Raw genomic sequence first — 19,935 nt, forward strand, 5'->3', positions numbered from 1 at the left:
CTGAGTTATTTTTATGGTTTGAGACTTGTATTGAAATAATTAAGTGAAAAATGAATGTGTAAACTCATACATTTGATTGTGTTACTATTGTTTTATTGCAAGGGATATTTAGCTGCCTTACGTGAGTCAAATGTTTTTTTCTATGCAAGAGGTGACTGTCTCTTTCCTTTTTAATTTAGTCTGTTAAAATAATTATTCTTGCAGTGAAATTGATTACTTTTATCTAAGCAGATCTTCCAAGTAGTCTTATTTCATAGGAAAAAAGGGGAGGGGGGGGGGGGGGGCAAAGTAAGAGCACCAGAAGCTTGGACAGTTAGTCTTTGAAAACTAGAGGCATTATTTACTTTTAAGTCATAAGGGATTTGTATAGGGTGTTTAGTGAAGTTGGCAGTATAAATTCTTTATGCATTGATGACTGGACATTTTACGTATGTGCTAATAAGCAATATTCTGCACCTGTGGCAAATGATTGTGAATTGGCTTTTGCTTCTTACACAGAAAGGGAATAGTAACACACCCCATCACTGGCTGATTATATAAGTTGTTTGTTTCTGCAAACTTACCTGTCTGTGATGTAATGTTATAGTATGAGAAAGTGTGATTGTGAACCAGGATGTGTGCATACAGGCTGATCCAACTGCATAAGAGATGGCAGCAAGTGGTCAGAGATGTATTGCTCCTGCACACACTTCTTTCCAAGAGTGATACAGACTGTTTGAAATGGGTGACTTTGGTGAGGGTTTCAGAAGATTTGCTTTGATTCCAGCAGCACATGGGTACTACATTGGCAATTTACGGCTGTATGGGTTGTTACTCATAGAAAGTAAGAAATGCTTGGCAAAGTTTATAGAGCAGTATCCTTTTGAAGAACTTGAAACAAGCTAAAATGCACCAATAGCTTTTGCTTTTGAATTTTTTTTCATCTCTACTCCCCCTCCAATCCCTTTTTAGATGGCTCCTAGCTATGCTGGTGTCTACACTGTGTAGCATTGTCATCTGGTGGATTGTATGTGGCTCCCTTCTGCCCAGCCTGCTATTCTGTCTAGATGGTTTAAGAACATAGTAACCATCACGACCCCCAGAGAGAGCCACTGTGTAAGTGTCCCATTCCATTTCTCTAAATAGCTCACACTTTCTGTCTGGTATGTCTCATAAATGCATGTTTTCATGTCATGTTTCTTACTGGCTTTGTTGCAAGAGTGAATTTCACTGCTCTAGCTTTGTTATATTCTTGTGTATATTATTTGGAATAATTGAGTGATTTTTATGGCTGACTGACAATATACAAAGGCAAAGAGCTCTTATAATTAGAATAATTTTTAGTTATGAAGTGTTTCTTCTGTGCAGATAAGCAAAACTACAGAAGCAAAATTATCTGTAAGAAATAAAAAAGTATATAATAAAATACTGCTTTAAAATATGATCCTATCCTTTGCATATTGCAGATGCAGATGTTAGCTTCAGTTTTACTTCAAGGTTCATGAACTTGCAAAGTAGGCTAGTTTCCCAACACATGAATTGCCAAGAATTAGAATTTGTTAGAAAAGTCAGTAGATCTTTGTTTCTACAAAGAGATCAAATATTATATGCCATGTCTTAAAACATTACTTCTTTTACCTTTCTGACATAAAAGAAGATGGGGCAGGTTGCAGTGTTAGGTTCAGGCTCACTTGTTTACTCAGCCAGTCTGGCTTTATCATCTTTCGTTCACAATTATGTTTTCTAAAGCTTTAGGAGGCTACTTACATTCCTTTATTCTGTTACTTGGATTCAGCAGCTGAAAAAGCAGTAATAGCATATCAGTTCCTTGAGTACAGTTTTCACTCTTTCTTCACTCCACTTTCATCAAAGTAGCTTCAGTGATTTCTGTGTCTTGCTTCTACTTAAAAAGTGCAATGTTTTCATCAAATGACAACTTAGATCTTTTGGTCAAATAAAATTCCAGAACTGAATTTTATTTGATCAGAACTGCCAGGAAGTACAAATGCAAAAGAGTTTCTGAGCCTTCCTGGAGCTCCTCTGTCTTCATCACCCTCAAAGTAGAATGGTTACTTTGGGTGAATACTTGAAATCTTGGTGCTCTCAGATTAAAAAAATGGTCAGAAAGTATTTTACTAATTCAGAATAGGCATTCTCTCCTGACAGGCATGAAGGTTGAGATTTTCTGTCATCTGTACCTTTGGCCTTGCAACTTTTTGTCTGCATTTTTTAAAAAGCGTGAAACTCTTTCTGCTAACCTAAGTGACTGAATAATTATAAAATGAGAACTGGGAGACTTTGGGCAGGTTAGTTATTCAGTTAGCCTTCACTGAGGTCATCTTAATCTGTTCTTTTTGAGAAAGAAATTATAAAGAAATAAAGATCACTTCAGCTTAATTTTTTCCCTAACATTGTCAAATAACTTACTTGAGAGGCATTATTCCAAATAACATGAGAGGTGTGTTTTCAATGTTTTACAGTGAGTGGAGCACGCTTTCTTTTCTCAGTGGTCTCTGGAAGTGAGAGGTCAGATTTCTGAACACATACTAAAAAGCTTAACTTAAAACAGAGATTAAAGAGGTGAAACAATCTGTGTGTTGTTTTGCTGTACTGTGCTATAAGATCAACTTCAGTCAACTATCATCCTTTCTTTCTCTTATCGTGTCTGTGTTCTGTCTAAAAACTAGAAACTCTTTTTCCTTGCTAGATGAAAAAAAACTGTTTGATGTTGGTAGATGTGATGCAATCAATTTCATTATTCCCATTTGCTGTGAATTTCTAGTTACTGGTGCTGCTGCTTGATTTTCAAGATTAGCAATGATACAATGCTGGTTTAAGTATAGGGAGAGAAAAATTTAGGCTTTTCTTAAAAGCTTGCCTAACTTTCTCTCCATTCTGCAGCTAATATCTCATGTTTTAAGAGATCACTTTATCAGTAAGAGATCAAATTATCCATCCGTCTGGGCTACTCAGGCAGTTGTGTTGGCTGGAGCTCTGTGTGCTGAAGAATTATCAGTTATTGCCTGTTGATGACTTGGAAGAGTAATAGAGGTCTCAGGTCTATTTTCTTAAAAATCATGAGGTGATGAAGGAGAAAGGAGTATTATTGCACTTGACAGACCTTGTAAGACAAGTTGCCCAGATTGGTTGGCAAAACTAAATTGCCTTTTGCAGACAGAAAAGGCATGCACCTGTATAACCTCTCTTTTCTTCATCCCTGCTTAGGATACTGCAATCACATATTTTAAAAAAGCTTGTTTTGTGGATTGATTTCTGTCCAATGTGTATTTCACTGCTTGCAATTCAAGTTTTGTGGATTTTGTCTTAGGTTGTGGATTGAAATAAATCCATATACAGTGTAGTTTGGGTTTTTGTATCCTGGTGGTTATGTGTATGTTCCACCCTTGTACTGAGGGAAATGGTGAATAAAAGTTGTGAGTTATTTAAAAGTTGCTGCTCTTTACCCAAACACTGTTCTATTTAAATAGATCTTTATTTGTTTAAAGACCAAGGTATTAGCTTGAATACGAAAGCAGTGTATAAACTAGTCTGCTATTTGTGGTGTGTATTTAGGATCAGAACTACCAAGTGATGTTTCCATTACAGATGGAGATGAAAAACTCTTACAATGTAAATGTATGTTTAATAGTGTCACTATTACAATATCTTATAGCCTGCAGGGTTTTGGGGGTTTTTGTTTGTTTAGTTGGTTGGTTTGTTTTGGTTTTTGTTTGTTGTTTTGTTTTTTTTTTTTTTCGTGAGGTTTTGGTGGTGGTTGTTGTTGTTTGGGTTTTTTTCATTTTTCATTTTTTATCATATCCCATTAAGTTAGAAAACCTTTGTGTATGTCAGATGGGTTTGCTGGTGTTTGTGGTTTTTGCTGATGTTTCTGGTGTTTGCTGGTGTTTCATAAAATAGTATAGCATACTATTTTATGTGAACAGCTACAAAGCAGTAAGGTAGGTGTGCTGAGATCTTACACTTCTCTAATATAGTTTGGGATATTTTTTCATGCTGACATTTTGGCATGATTTCTTCTACCATGGCTTCATCTCACTTCCTTTATAAAACCTATCTATTGAACCTGCTATTAAGTGAGGCTGTTAGTCTAATTGTGCTAAAACAAAATTCCATACATTAGTTTCTTCTCTCACCTTTAACATATACGCAGTAGCATTCTAATAAAAGCTGTGATAGCACTGTTGCTGCTCCTCAGATGAGCTGTGAGGCTCAAAGACAGCTCTGGGTGTTTATTTGCAACATGTCAGACAGTGGTGTAAATGGAACCTTGTCTCTTTTCCTTGAGGTACTATCAGCCTTGGAAGTCTAGAATTCTAGTCTGATTTAAAAATGTCTGTGTGATAATTTAGCAAATGTTTGTTCACAGTGATTTCAATTATTCTTTACTGTAGAGTAGCCCAGTGAAGTTGTATGTATCTGAGATGCAAAAATGACATATCAACTGAAGAGCAGTTGATGTTAAACTTTCTACCCTGCTCACAAGTGGCTCTGAGCTGATCCCATAAGGCATCTTGTTGTCTCCCTTTGGCAAATGCAGCAAACTGAAAAGGATGTTTTTGTGGTTGTTTTGGTTTTGTAGTGGCTATTTTTAATATAAGTCACATTTCCATTTAGAGCTTCTTTTATTTTCTTTCTTTGTTTTAAACAGATAAGATAAAATTCTCTGGGAAGTAAGGGCTACCTTATGATACATTGAAAAGATGAATATTTAAATATTGGTGCAAAATGCTATCTTGAGAATTCATAGTGCTTCACAGAATCACAGAATGGATAAATGTTGAAATAGACCACAGTGGGTCATCTGGTCCAACCTCCCTGTTCAGTCAGAGTCATCCCAGAGCACATGGCACAGGATTGTGTCCAAATGGTTCTTGAATCTCCAGTGAGGGAGACCTGACAACCTCTCTGGACAATCTGTTCCAGTGCTCAGTCACCTGCACAATAAAGAAGTTTGGGTGTTAGGTTCAGAAGTTCTTCACATTCAGGTGGAACTTCCTGTGCATCAGTTTGTGCCCAATGTCTGGTCAGAGCCTGGCTCTAGAGACCCTCCCTTCAGATACTGACAGACATTGATGAAGTCCCCTCTGTCACCTCTTCTGGAGGCTGAACAAACCCAGCTCACTCAGCCTTTCCTCATAAGAGAGAATCCAGTCCCTTAATCATCTTCATATCCTTCCACTGGACTCTCTCCAGGACCTCAATGTCTGTCTTGTGCTTAGGAGCCCAGAGCTGGACACGGCACTCCAGATGTGCCTCGCCTGGGCTGAGTAAAGGGGCAGGATCCCCTCTTCTGCCCTGCTGGCAGTGCTCTTCCTGATGGCCCCCAGAACACTAATGGCCTTCTTGGCCACAAGGGCACACTGTTGGCTCATATTTCAGTTCATGTTAGATACGTATATGGGTTTAAGCCATGTACATTGACCAGTTTTCTGAACTTCTGGTGTCTGGAAAAAATGGGTGTTTATGAGAGAAAGATTACAAAAATTACATTCCAGTAACTTTTGCTTTCTTTTATGTGTACATTGCATGCATTTTATACAGAGAGACACCAAATGTATGTATTTAAGGAGAAAATGTGATTTTTCCTTATTTCTGACTGCATGAGCACAAGTAAACCAGTATGTGCCATGATTTGCTCATGTTTATATTACAGTGACTGAATGTTAAGCAGACTTTGTGCTTTTCTGTTCATTCCTAGAAGTTTCTATCAGCACAGATGAATGGTATAATGCAAGTCTCATTTCACCATTGCTGTAATTTTTAGTGCTTGGATGAAAGTGTGGTAAACTGAATTTGTTCATTCTGTATAACAACTATGGCACTGAAAAAATAATTTCAATATTAGAACTTGTTAAAACTGTTTTAAAATCACAATACAAACTATAACATAAGCTTTCAGGTTTTAAATGTTTTCGCCTTGGGCATGCAAGGAAAACACTTTCATTAGAAGAATTTGTTCTGTCTAAGGAACTGTGATATGAGGTTGAAGGTATCTGGGGGTGGCTTTATCTGCCTCTGAAAGAGGCAGAAAAAAGCCTCTGAATCAATTCCTTCAAATTTGAATGTCCTGTGTTTACAGTAGCATTTGCATTGAAACCTTGTATCTTACCTGAGCAACTGGCTGTTTTGTTTGAACATTTGCAAATCACATAATAATATTTTGCAAGGCTGAACTATTAACAGAGATTTTTTTCAAGTCAAAGTTTAAAATACTTGGAATTTGTGGTTATGTAGACATTTGTTTGCTAATCAAGAAGTGTATAGTAAAAATAATGTTGCTGATCAGTTTTACAGCATAAAAATACATTTTAGATGAAATTGTGTTACTTCAAATACATGTTCTAATTCTGAAACCCATATAAAACAATGAAAATATTGGAGGTTTTTTCCATTTCTGTTTTTGGTGAATCTGTTACATGAATATAGAAATGTCTATTTTCTCCCCTTACATTCCTATTCACTTTTGCTCCGAAAGTTAGCATTCAGTATTCATATATAGGAATCTGTGAAAGCAGTTTCTTCAAAGTATTAACCAACCAGACTGTAACTTGCACTATTTAATGAAGGTTTTAATTTCCAGTCTAATGTAATCTGCTCGTACAACTGGACTCAATGAAGCCACTGAAAATTAGGAATAAAGAGTAATAGCTAAGTTACTCTTAGGTCAGAATCTCTAAAACAGTGCATACTTTCACAGCTAGAATCTTGCACAGATGGAATGGAAAACAGATATAAAGCTGGTACTTGTTAGCTCTATTGCAACTGTAACACCCTCTTTTCAGTGTTTTTAGGAACTTTTCAGTTACTTAATTTTTCTTTTTTTCCTACTCTTTACAGAGTAACTCTGAAGTCCAGTGTTCAGAAAAATAAAACCTCTGAACCTAGCATTTCTCACAGTACAGACATTACTAAAAGAACTACCAGGTCTGCTGCAAGAAAAAAAACTTTTAAAAGGTGAGAGTTACCCTCTTTACAGATCCTGTAACTATTTTCTGGGCAAATACTTTGAGCTGTTGTATTCACTGCTGGCAGGAGCTTTGCCATAGTTCAGCTCCTTCTCCTAGCAATGGAAAGTGAGAAACAATTACATGGATTGTGTCAGGTACTGACACATCTGGCACTGAGAACATCTGGAATGTATTATATCTTAAGTAATTTATTTATCTTGCTCAGTCTTCCAAGTTCAAAAATTTTAAATAGTAATTCTTAATGTGAATGAGAATTACTGAAGACAAGGGATTTTGGTGATATGAACATCCCTTTGCCTGAAGTAAGAGATGAAAAAATTCCTTACAGCATTAAGTCAAATATTAGTCAGTGCGTGAAGTCAAATCTAGAAAGAATTCAACAACTGAAATGCACTGGTTGTGGAAAGATGAAGTATATAACATGCATGTATACATTGGTATGAGATTTTTTTACTGAGAGCATGGCTGATAAGCTGAACTAAACCTGTTAGGTAAAGCTTAATGAAATTCTAAGTTCTAGTGGATTTATGGAAGACTGAAAGTTCCTTTTGGCCCAGAAGTATATGGTCAGACTACTGTTACTTATCTTTTTATATGCCTGTGATCACACCCCTCTGTGGCAACTCTCCAGGTCATTATAAAAGATGAGCCTGAGAGCATAGTTTAAAACAATATCCAAACAATTTCCACTGCTTACAGTTTACTGGAATTTATCTTAAACTTGTATTGAAAAATGGGTCTGTCAGGTGCTGAAGAGATTTTGATTGGAAAGAGTAAAAGCTGGCACATAACTACTTCCTATGTTATGTGGCTTGATTTATAAATAACTCTGAAAATTTAAGTTTTGCAGTTTTTTCCTCACAGAGTTTTTCTCTTTCTTCGTCCTGTTACCTTGAAAGTAATGAAGTTATGAAAAATTTGCACTGTCAGGGGAAATAGTCAGTAGAGTGCAGTAAATTCTATTCAGAGACATTTGTTGTGACTTTATTTTGATTTTATTGAACAACATTAAAAAATAAGACCTTGTTCATCAAACAGGTATTTTATTAAAAATCAGTGGTCTTTTTCCAGGCTTTCCTTTTGGTCAGTTGGGTTTTTTCTCCATTTTGCCTAATTTTTACCACATCAGTTTTGATCCAAATAGGATTGATGGGATTCTGTGTGCTGTTTTTATTCTTCATGCCTCTCCCAGTTTTAACCTAACCTGTTTGCAACATTTTGTATCTGCATTCATGTATGTGTGTAATCTGGAGATTTTCAGCTGCAGGAAAGCACTTCTCCTAGCTGACCTTTGTATTGTGTGAGATGTGAATACTGATCCTTAGGAGAAAACAGCATTCCTAAAATAGAGTTCATAGAAGATTTCATTAATTTCATAAGTCCTTTAGGTGTATTTCCAGATAGATGTATGACTCTGAAGGCCAAGCACCAGGTTGATCTCAAACTTCATTAAATTACTTCCTTCATATTTTAATGGACTTTCTAAAATTTCTACCCCAAATACTCACCATATGCTGTTTCTTTCCTTCTAACTTTGGAGGTCTAAGAAGTTCAGTTACTTTCACATTTTCATCCAATAATCAAATTTATCCTTGTTCTGTCACAGTTACAGAGTTCTTAATTGTTTTATAATCTGAGAGGGCTAATTGGGTGCTCTGAAGGGTGTTTTGGTATGACCATATAATTTGATGGATTTAGAACGCAGTACCTTGGTGTTGGTCTTGTAGGTGTCTTTTTATTTTCCTGTAGCAATTTAAAAAGTATCAGTCTTTTTTTAAGCATGCCTTTTCTTTTATTTATGGAAGTCTAAGCAGTTTGCATTACCTCATAGTACTCAGATTAATTTAACTTAATCCAGAGATCAAGTGCATTACAGGGTAAAGAATAATTATTTCTACAATATTGACATCCTGCCCTAACCAGCATTTGTCTTTGTCAAGACTTCATTTATTTCACTGAACTTCACTGACATTACTGTATATCCTTATTCTTTCATTTTCATTCTGAAACATTCCAGTGGAAACATCTTGCACCATTTTTACATCAGTCTCATCTACTGCTTTATGTCACTTTAGTCAATTCTTTTTGTATGTGAATCACACCTGTGACCCATCCTAATGCAGTATAATCTGCAGAGCTAGGGAATTCATTTATCATTTCATCCTTCAGACTGTTGGAAACACTACCATGGATTGTCTCCAGAATGATTTTTCAGTGAAAAAGTTTTTCAGCTGCTTACAGCTAAAACACTATTCTAGCTTTTTAAAGAGAACATAGGGAATTTCAAACCTTTCTATAACACTCACTGCTTTTCCTTTGTGGAATGTCTTTAGATGTCAGCTGCCTTCTACAAAAGAAAGTACTGATGGACTTAACACATATCTTACGAATAAAATAATAAATTATTTTGAACTGCAGGAAATCACATTTCTAGCCCATAACCCAGTATTTCTCTATGGATCCCTTATTTTTCCAGTTAAGACATCTTCCTTGTAAATTTGCCAGTTCTGAGAAGTTCATGTCTGTATTTTAACAAGGTACATACTTCACATCCAAACCAACTAAGTCATAACACAAAAGTTAAACGGTCTTTTCCACATTACCACACAGAACAGAATTAAAATTAAATTTATAGTAAGTAGTTTATTAGAAATTAAATCCTAAGTGGTAAAGACATTTTGATGCATAAAAGTGCTTAAGGGAATGCAGGTGATGTTATTACAAAAAAATTATAAAGAGGAATGTGGGGGAAAAGGTATGAAAACTGCATAGAGGAATATCACAAAAGCTAACGAAGAGGAATACATTTTAAAAATCTCATATGGCTTTACTTTGCTAGGTATTACAAAGCAGTTTTCTATACCCTTGTTCAAATACTAAAAATTACCTGCAGCATTTCAGAACTTTTCTATATGTAATCTAAATCTAGCTTTAAAAAAATATAAATGTTTCTGTCCTGCTCTTCCTACTTTTCCTGCAGTCTGATATTTCAGAGGGAGAAAAAGAAAAGGAATGCTTCATACAAATGCACTTAATAATATTATACTATTTTGAATCCCCTTTTGCATTTCTGTATGGAAATGGAAACAGAATCTTCTTCATATTGTCTGTGATCAGACCAGTCTGTGCATCCTTGACAATCAGTATTGCTGTGTTACTAAATGCAGTGACTTCTACTGTTTGTTTCTTTCTTTGAAATACCATTTGCTCATTTTACCTTGCCAGAAATGCTTGCTTGAAATATATACTGAGTAATATTTAACTTTTTCCCTCAAATATGTTTTATTTCAGCTGCCAATCCATCACAAAGACTAGAACAGTATTGCGCTGAATTTTGAATAAGCCACCAATGTTGAAGAGGATATTCAGGAGTGAAGGGGATATAGAGGGGACTTGATGCAATTCAAGGAAGATCACTTTGGCTCTATTTTTCAGTTAAAAATGAAATAGAACAATCTCTTTTTAACTTGTAGAATAAAATGAACTGTCAACATGTTTGGTAGAATTTTTTCTACCATGTTAACACTTTCTCAAAACCTACGGAATCTACGTACATTCAGACTCAGGTGTAAATATTTAAGCTCTCAATTATAAAGAGGGCTTGCTAGTATATATGATGCATGTGTACGAATTGTGATGGCAATCACTTAGCTGCTGACCACCAGATGGTGGGAGCTTTTAAGTATATAAATCTGTGTTGTGCATTCAGACTGGGCTGAAGTCTTCACTTGAGTCTGAGAATCAACCACAAAAGCTTTTTTTTCTAATAGTATTGGTACTCTCCTGTGTTGACTGGCTGTTCTTTCTTACTTTGTATGGAGTTTTTTACAAAACTGCAGTATTGAGTACATAATGTAACTATTGTCCACCAAAGAATGCTTTGTCAAAGGTTGTGTGGTTTATTTAGGAAAAACTATTGTAAGTGATTAACCTTTTTTAGTAGTGACAGCTTTTTAGTTGTTCACAACCAATTGCTCTTCGAAGTAGTATAACTGCTTCAAATATGGTATTATTTTAAAGGGGAGGAAAAACTCTACCATTTAAAGCAGTGCTGTCATATTGAAATGTCATTACTGTTTCTTCACTGAAACATTACTGTTTCTTTTCCTATCAAGTCCTTTAGGTGAAACTTTAAATTACCATATATGAAAGGTAAGAATCCCCACCCCAGATTTCATTGGTATGCTTGATAACACATGGACAGTGCTTTGGGACACTTAATGTGTGCAGCAGACAAAAAAAGGGAAAGTAAAGCTGCCATAGGACTGAGGTAGTGGAATTCAGGGGCAGGTAAAAATTCTGACATCTAACACTTTAAGAAATACTATTTACCTCTGGTAAAAAGCAGTGTAATTTTTAGAGGAATATGCTTGAGACTGAAATTTTCATCCCCTACAGGACTACAGTGGTTTTTTTCCTACTACTTTTCACATTATGGCATTTCAACACTGATGTACCCTTGTCCACCAGCTGGCTGATGGTTATAGCTGCATATCCCTCAGATGAGGGCTGTTACCACATAGCCTTAAAAATGAATCAGTTATTTGTTGATTTAATAACTTTTACAGTACAAAGTGGAAGAAAATCAGAAATCTGCAATGTTAGTAATAGAATAACTGAAGTTTTTAAAGATGCAGATTACCTCTGTGAGAGAGGGAAATTTCAATGAATGTAAATGTTCACTGACTAGTTTCAATCTACATCCTTTTGAATGGAAACTAAGCTTTCTGTTAGGCTGGTGATTTTTGAATGCCAGTATGAATAAAGTATGAAACTACACAATGGCTGGAAAAGAGTTTCTAGCAAAAGAATCATGAATTGGAGAGGAAACAGGATGTGAAGTGTAAGTAAGCTTACAGATAACATCCATGTGCTTAGATAGTCAAAATCTGCAAATATGAATACAAACTAAAAAGAAAAGATTTAATGCAAAATATAGGACAACTGAAGGCTAATACTGAAAATATTTTGTTTTCTTCTTAAACTTCCCTTTTTACCCCATTTTCTTCTAGATAAAAAGCATCTGAAAGAGAGGGACTGATCTCATCCTAGTAAGGCAATTAAAATTTCTTGGGCTTTGAATGGGGTTGCTTTGTTTGTTTTGGCAGAAGTTATTTGGTTTTTCTGGGATTGTTTCAGTTTAGGGCGTTTTGGATTTGGTTTGTTTGGCTAGGGGTTTTTAGTGGAGGTTGTGTGGTTTGGGTTGTTTTTTTTGTTTGGGTGGATTTTTTAATAAGCCATTTGTGCAAAACTTATCTACAGATAACCACAATAGTAGGTCTGTTGTGCAAATATGAATCTATGCCTATTTTTGAGCAAAATTCTCATCTTGGAAGGCTAAAGATGTGTAAATAGTGAAGAGAATCAGAATAAAGGTTTAATAATATTTACTGTGTTTGGCTTTGCCCTTCTCAGCTGAGCTGCTTCTTTTAGTATTTTTTTTAATCTAAAAATAATTGGTCTCTTTCTCAGCCCTTCCAAATTCTAAATCAGAATTTGCTGCATTTAAAGTAACCAGCAGAGTAATTAGCACTTCTAGCTTCATCAAAAGTAAATTTGCATAATGCAACTGCATAAACAATAGCAACTCTAGCTAAACCAAAACTAAATGTTTAGCATCAATGTGTTTCAGTATACCCTATTCACCATCCACTATCTTAGTAAAAAAGCACATAAATGTCAAAGGGATTTTACATCTGAATTTTCCAAACAGCCTTATATGGAAAATTAACTCATTACCTCATTGTGCCAAATCTAATTGTATGCTTAGATTTGTTTGTTACAAATTTTTATTACTTTTTCTAACATTTTTAATATACCATACCAAAGGTGTCTTAAGTACAAGAATGAAGAGTCGGCATGGATGAGGAAGTTCTTGGTTTCTAAATTTTTTCTGAATTGTGAAGTACTATGTGCCAAAACGGAATGTGTTATGGCAGCTGTGTCACCTTTGTATATCTGTACAACAGAGCAGCTGAATGAAGTTTCTTCTGCTGTCATCAGTTAGGAGAGTCTTCTTAGAAATTCTTTCCTCATTCAAACATCTGGCAGATGAATCCTTCCTCAATCTCTTAACTAAAAAGACACTACATGCTCAAAAGCTGTAAGATCTTGGGTAAAATTGCTGGTTGCCATTACAGCATCAAAAACTTAGACACTAACCTAGACCTTGTCTTTTTGCCCTAGTATGACAGTAGAGGAAGCACTGCTGCTTTAAAACAGTAAGAGATTGTAGAAAAAATCCAAAATATAAATGTGATATTCACCAGTTTGTTGCACTGCATTTTTTATATTAATTGTTTGCAGACTGTCATACGTAAACTCACGTACAGGCTATCAAGCTCTAAAATTTTTTGACTGACCAGTACTGTTCATCCTGATTAGTTTTAAACTGTATATTTCTAATCATATTTTTTTAACTTGGATTGACAGAACGGAAGTTTATTTTGCTGAAGGTATTTTTAAGATAAAGCTTCATATTATCTTGTAATATTAATTAGTTCAATATGCATTTGTCTGTTATTTGAAAATACTGCAGATTGTATTTGATTTTATACAAAATCTGAATAGTGAAAAGTGTAAACATGAACTGTGTAAAATTAAAAATAATGAGAAGGTTTCTTTTCTGTTTTATTTTCAGTATGATCACAAAGACATACATCATATCTGTAACCAGACTGACTCATATGTGCACTGAAAAAATGCAACACATTCAGCTCCCTGAAAATCTTTAATTAAAGCATAGATTCTTAAAACACACATTTCTTTAAATTTCAAAAATAGAGACTTTCTGTCTCTACATTTCCAGGAACTCGCGTTGGAAAACAGTACCTGCATTTGAATGGTTGGGATACAGTTACACAATGAAAAAAGCACAGTATGACAGATCAATGGGATTTTAGTTGTTATTTCTCCTTCCTCTATGATTATATAGTATTAATTTTTAGAAACAGGCATTATCTTAAATAATATATACTTTGATACTCTACCATGAACAGTGAAGTCTTCCAAAATAATTAAATTTTTAGGAACAGTGATTTTTGTACAAGCATGGGTGATGGCCTAGCATAGTCTTTTAAAAAATACCCAACAGCAAAAAATAGTACCAACTGAAATACTTCTTATTGCCCTTACCTTACCTATATTAGAAAATGCAGAATTTGCACTCACCAACCAGAGCCTATTTGACAAGCAAGTAAACTTCTACTTCCCATAATGATACAGTTTTATAGTTGGAAAATACGTTTTTCTGTTCTAAGGTGATTCTTTCCAAATTTTAAGCATGAATTTTAAACATGAATTTTAAGCACCATTTCCTGACAAACTGCCTGATGAAGAGTGAATGGTGGAGAACCAATTTATGCATTTGATGCCCACAGAAAAACACAGTTAAGCCCTATCACATCATTAGCAATTTATGGAGTATTGACACTGGGCAGGGGAGGGCACAGGATGGAAAGAATCTCACAAAGAAAAATTTAACAGTGGTCCAAGACAATTCCATTGAGAAGTTAATGCACTGCAAGAATAATCTGTTCACAGTAGTTCTGAGTAACTTCAGTTTGGATCTATTCAGCCTCCATTGCATTGCAATTGCTACACTGCTTATCTAGGAGTAGTCAAAAACATGCTGTAGCAAAAAGGATTCCCTTTATTTATTTATTATACATGAAATCTGAGTTCCAGAGAGAAACTGTGCTTTAAACCTATCTCACCAAGGGTTTGTTGAAGAAGAATTTTTTTTTTTTTCTTGCACTTCTGGTTCTGGGGTTGGTTTCATATGGATGTGACTAATAAGTGCTAAATATGGAATAAGGCCAAGAGAATACAGACAAGGGTGATGTGCTTTCAAAGCTCATGGAGTGATGGACCAGAGCAGTTACAAAGATGACTTTATCTCAACTCAGAGTAACACGAGGTAGGCCTTTGTTTTGGATAAATGGCTATCAAAGTTTGAGCAGATCAACCAGTACTTTTTTTAGCAATAATGAAGACCAGGCCAGCATGGGGAGAATGAATACACAGAAATAAAATCCAGGCAACTGCCATAAGAATTTCAAAAAGAACAGTGGGCTTTAACTGATTAACCCTCCCATTCTTTCTTGACACCTGAGGACTTGACATGATGACAGTGAGGATGTATTTCATTAGGACCAGTAAAGAGAGTCATATTGGTATTGTGAAGGATCTGTGTACTGCAATTGCTATATTAACTATAATATTATGTTTTTGTGTTTTCAGTATACTTTGTATCAGTATATTTTATAAACCAGAAATGCCATGTAACATGAACCATCTTCAGGTAAGTAAATCTGATATTAAACATGACACCCTTGATCCATGGGATATTTCCAAGAGCTTTGTCAAGTGTTGGATTGTCACAAAGGGTGTGGAAAAAGGCACCCAGAAAGTCTGTCCTTGAAACAGTTCTATTCCTGGTCCAAGTCCTCTCTATCAAAGTCTGTCCAAGATCTCAAGGCTGACAAAGATTTCAGACAGACCAAGCAGCCACTGGTGTTTTTGATCCCTCAACTCAGCATGTGGTGGCCCTGCTGTATAGCACAGCAGCAGATGAAGAACTCCTCTGTGTCACTAGCACCTCCAATTCCAGCTCTCCCAAGCGTGCCAGTAGCTGCAGTTTAGTTACAGCACTAACAGGATAAAGTGGCAAACTCCTAAGTCCTTGTACCCTGACATCACAATAAGAATAGACCCTTGGCATCAGCTATTACTAATGCAAGAAAATCCAAAGTGAGAGTGATGCCAAGAGCAGGAGGGTAAATAATGAAACATCACTTCTTACCCTTGTGAGCTTGGTTTTTCCTCTGTCAGTGCTTTGATGCCATTCTTTTAAGACAGCAGAATAATTTCATTGTTTTCTGCTCAGTTGAAGGGGTCACCTCTTCATGATCACTCCTTCCAGCACAGCTTTTCTCTACACATCCTTGTATTTCTTCCTGAGTTCATGTTTTGCTATTACTAGACTGATCTTTCACCATTCTTCCCAAAATGCTCACTGGACTGAATCTCTAGTCAGTACTTAAAACACATTATATTTGTCCTGGTTTCATGCTTCCAGGTGCTTTTTGTCCATCTCTTTACACCAGCATCATATCTATTTTAAAGTGAACTACTATTTAGTGTTGATTTTTTTTTGAGTTCTATCTCTTTCTCCCACTGATCAGACCTTTCTAGCCTCTGGTATTCTTTCACTGTAGCAACTTTATTGGGTTTTACTTTTCCCACACTAGCCTCTAAGGTTCCAAGTCATTGCTAGAGCTAGCAAAAACTCTGAAAAGAGAAGCACTCAATCCAAAAGCAACAGAAATATAACCAACTAACAAGTATAGAATTCCTGGATCAGAGTATGTCAGCTTATTACTCTCTTCTGGCATGAGAAAGAAAAAACAGCAAGGTACAAAATGTTTATGTTTTCACAGAACTGTCCTGCTCATTCATTTCCATTACACAAAATTCAGTATCTTTCATTCAGTCACTGCTGTACAAATCTCAACAGAGGAACTACTCTTGCTGAAAGTATGCAACAGCTTACTGAGTCCTGCTAATTAGCTACAAAACATTGCAGAGACAAGTGAATACAGATTATGAATAGTCACACTAGTAACTAGTTTAGTTACCTAAACAGGGAGAGTAGAAACTTTATTCAATTTATTTAGAACTGGTTAATCTCCAACATAACAGTCATTAAATGTGATGCACTATCTGAGGCTGAGCTGAAGATACAGCTATCTGCAACAATTATATCACAAATACAAAAAAGGCATTTCTTGAGAAATAATAAAAAAAAAAGAAATAAAAATCTGCTGAAGATAAAATGTATTTCAAGTTAAATTCTAAGTAACACAGCCAAAGTGTAACAGTTGTTGCTTCCTCCGAAGACTGAAGGCTGCTCCCCTCCAAGCACAAACTGTTCAGTACTTGCTCAGCATCTGCTGCTCAAAGAGAAAAAGCTCTGATTTCATGCCCAATATTCAGTTATTGAAATGTATTTTTATGCAAAGAATAATTCTTCACATTCAATTATTGATCCACTCATAATGAGTCAGCATTGCATTACTTCCAACACTGCATATATTATATATATATATATATATATATATATATATATATATATAGTGTGTGTATATACACACATATATTCAGTTTTTCATATGTACCTGTTACAGTTCTGGGGAAAAAAAAAAAGGAAAATTATATTAAAGTTGTGTAATAGAAGATTAATAATTTTAATGGCATAAGTGTACTAGAGGTACAGATTTTGAGTTTGGGCCCAAAGCACACTTTTACCTCAAGGCCTGTTTTCATACAAAAAAGTGTAACCAGCTGAAAGCTCATTTCTTATGGGCTCAAATGCCCAATATTCCTGTTTATCAACTCAGGGTTTTTATTGCTGAGTCTCTTAATTCATTCTTTGGTATTCTTACCTTAAGCACAGACATTTCTCTCTTCTTTCTTCTAAAGGCACTTTCATATTAATATATGCTTGCCCATCCTAAACTGTAGTACTGCATATGATTCAAGTGAACAACATCATATTAACACTATCATATGTAAATGACAGTCATGAAGAGAGGCGATTCCTTTCTTTGCAAACTTAGTGCAACTTAACCTGAAATGCAGTAGTTCTTCCTAGGCCACTCACTACGTTAATCCAAAGAGTGGCTGGTAGTAGTGCATTAAGGAATAGTATGGCTAAGACCTGCAACACAATTTAATATCTTCTTAATATGCATGCCATGTTCTACTAGTGTTTGTGTATATATTTACACCTGCTGCCAACTGCTTTACATGAAGGAGTAAAGCTACACCAGGAGTGACAGCAGCAAATCTGTGCTTAACAGATATAGCTATTTTGGTACCTTAAATATGACAGATGACTGAGATTTACAGTTCCGTTATCACAGCTAGGCAAAGACATTGCATCACTGTCATCACTTACAATTAATTTCTTTTCTATACTTGGATATACCATCAACTAGAGAAACTCTTAAGCTATATTCAAGTCTGACAGACTGAAAAATAAAATTGTCACGTTCTAAGAAACTTCAGTTGAAGCAGTAATCAATTTCACTAAATCTCATTCTCACAAAATTTTGGATTGGATGGGTTGTATTTTTTCGTTTTCGTTGGTTTGTTCTGCTTTTAAACAGTCTTGTAACTATCCTTTTTAACTAGGAGTTTACAATCTGCTGACCAAAAGTGGACATTTTCAAAAGTCCTTTAAAGCATTTCTCAAAGAACCTATTTGTCATTGTGTTTTGAAAGGCAGATCAAAGTTAGAGGAATAAACAGTAACTTTGCAACAGCAGAAAGGAGACTGAAAAATAAAACAATTCAGCCTTCTCAGAGAACAGTCAGACCTAAACTGAATGCATCACAAGAGATTGAGCCCAGTACAGCAAAGATTTAAATTTTTAGAAGAAAAAGGGAGAGTTACTTTTAAGTATATGAACACTTTCCTTAGCAAAAACAGGTCAGTAGAAGAGAAGGCTGCATTCAAAACATGACAGAAAATATAAGGAAGCCCTGCAAAAAAGCTCTCCACATCTCAACACATACAAGCACCCCCAGCAAGTAAAAATATAAATAAAAATTCAGACACATTCTTCCCTGTCCAATGGGAACAAGAAAGAAAGAGCAAGCAAAATATTCCAAGAAACCCACAGACAAAATCACTTACATTCCACATTGATTAAATTGCCATTTTTGGTAGAAATAAACAACACCTGTAAAAAGGGCAGCATCAGGTAAATCAAAACTGCAGTGATTTCAAGTAACACCTTGTGATTGCAAAGTGAAGGAGGTGTGCATTATTTCATCTAGTTCAGTTACTCAAATAGCAGCAGCATGGGTTCCTCTAACACCAACACTTGGCTTCTGCACATTCTTCCTACTGCAAGTCAGAGTATCTCTATCCCACTATGATGAACTTCTTGCAGAGTAAAAAAAATCTCATGTTATAGCACATTGTTATATAAGCAATTAAACAATGCAAAAAAATATCCTTTGGGCTGAACTGCTCTGCAGACCATCTGTTTGGAGCACAGAGAAAAAGTCTTTGTAGGATGACAAAAACCTATTTGAGTAAAGCCTTATCAGTGAGAAAAGTCTTTTAAGATTGTGAGTATACTTAGAGCTTACTCCAAAGAAAAACTTTCTTTCTTCTAAGTTTCATCCACTATTTACTCTCAAAGGAGACTACTTAGAAGTGAGGCACAGAACGGGAAAACATGAAAGGTTTATAGTCTTCTTTCCCAGTAAATTTAAAGAACATGGTCAAGTTGAGCAGGCATTTGAAGACTCCTGTGAGGCTGACAGCTACTTCCAAAATGTCCAGTATACTTGTCCTCTCATTTCTTTCTGTCATCACCTCTGGCACCAATTTCTTGGTTTTCTCATATCCCCCAAAATGAATCTCAATGTCCCCTTGGACAGGGAACGGAAAATCTGGCTTAAGTATGTTAAAGCTGCAATGGAAGAACATTGCACCTCATCCCCAACATCACAAATTTCTTAGTAAGGCATTTAACATTTTCATTTGTAGTTACTCCTGCTAAAATTAAAATCTTCCCTAAAAATTTAGTTCTGTCTTTAAAATTCTTATTTTACTTAATCTTCAAAGTAATTGCAAACTATATCTTGTTACTTAAGTAGAATTTAGGATTAGGTGTCAATTCAAAGCACATATGCTGCCTTGATTTTAATGATCACTTCCATTTAGAGAGATGTCCACTTTTTTTGGTGGGTACAAATTGTTATTTAGGGTTTGGGTCTTTCTCCCCCACTTTTTTTCCCCAGACTATATCTGAATAGCAAAAGCTTCACCTACCAGTTTAACTTCTTAAAATAATACCTCAAACCCAAACCAAATGTGCACTTTTCTTTATTTGTGAAACTCTGAAGAACTGCAAGTTGTGACTGTCTGAAATACACACTTCACCCAAAA

The 19,935-nt window shown here is 35.5% G+C and overlaps 1 protein-coding gene across 4 annotated transcripts in view; it reads left to right on the forward strand.

Annotated features, from left to right (window-relative positions):
* CDC14B (cell division cycle 14B) overlaps window positions 1–13,585 on the forward strand; it is a 44,109-nt gene extending 30,524 nt beyond the window's left edge. Inside the window, exons 13-14 of one of the 4 annotated variants that reach the window (XM_021534707.2) lie at window positions 952–1,095; window positions 10,260–13,585. In XM_021534707.2, the coding sequence (XP_021390382.1) occupies window positions 952–1,063 (112 nt within the window). In that variant the 3' untranslated portion in view covers window positions 1,064–1,095; window positions 10,260–13,585. Of the gene's footprint in view, window positions 1–951; window positions 1,096–6,837; window positions 6,955–10,259 lie in introns of those variants that run through there. The other 3 variants (XM_021534706.2, XM_021534708.2, XM_077790545.1) reach the window with 3 other exon arrangements.
* Window positions 13,586–19,935: the final 6,350 nt, after the last annotated feature.

Source organism: Lonchura striata, chromosome Z, assembly GCF_046129695.1.
Source record: "Lonchura striata isolate bLonStr1 chromosome Z, bLonStr1.mat, whole genome shotgun sequence".
In the NCBI taxonomy this organism is placed as follows: domain Eukaryota; kingdom Metazoa; phylum Chordata; class Aves; order Passeriformes; family Estrildidae; genus Lonchura; species Lonchura striata.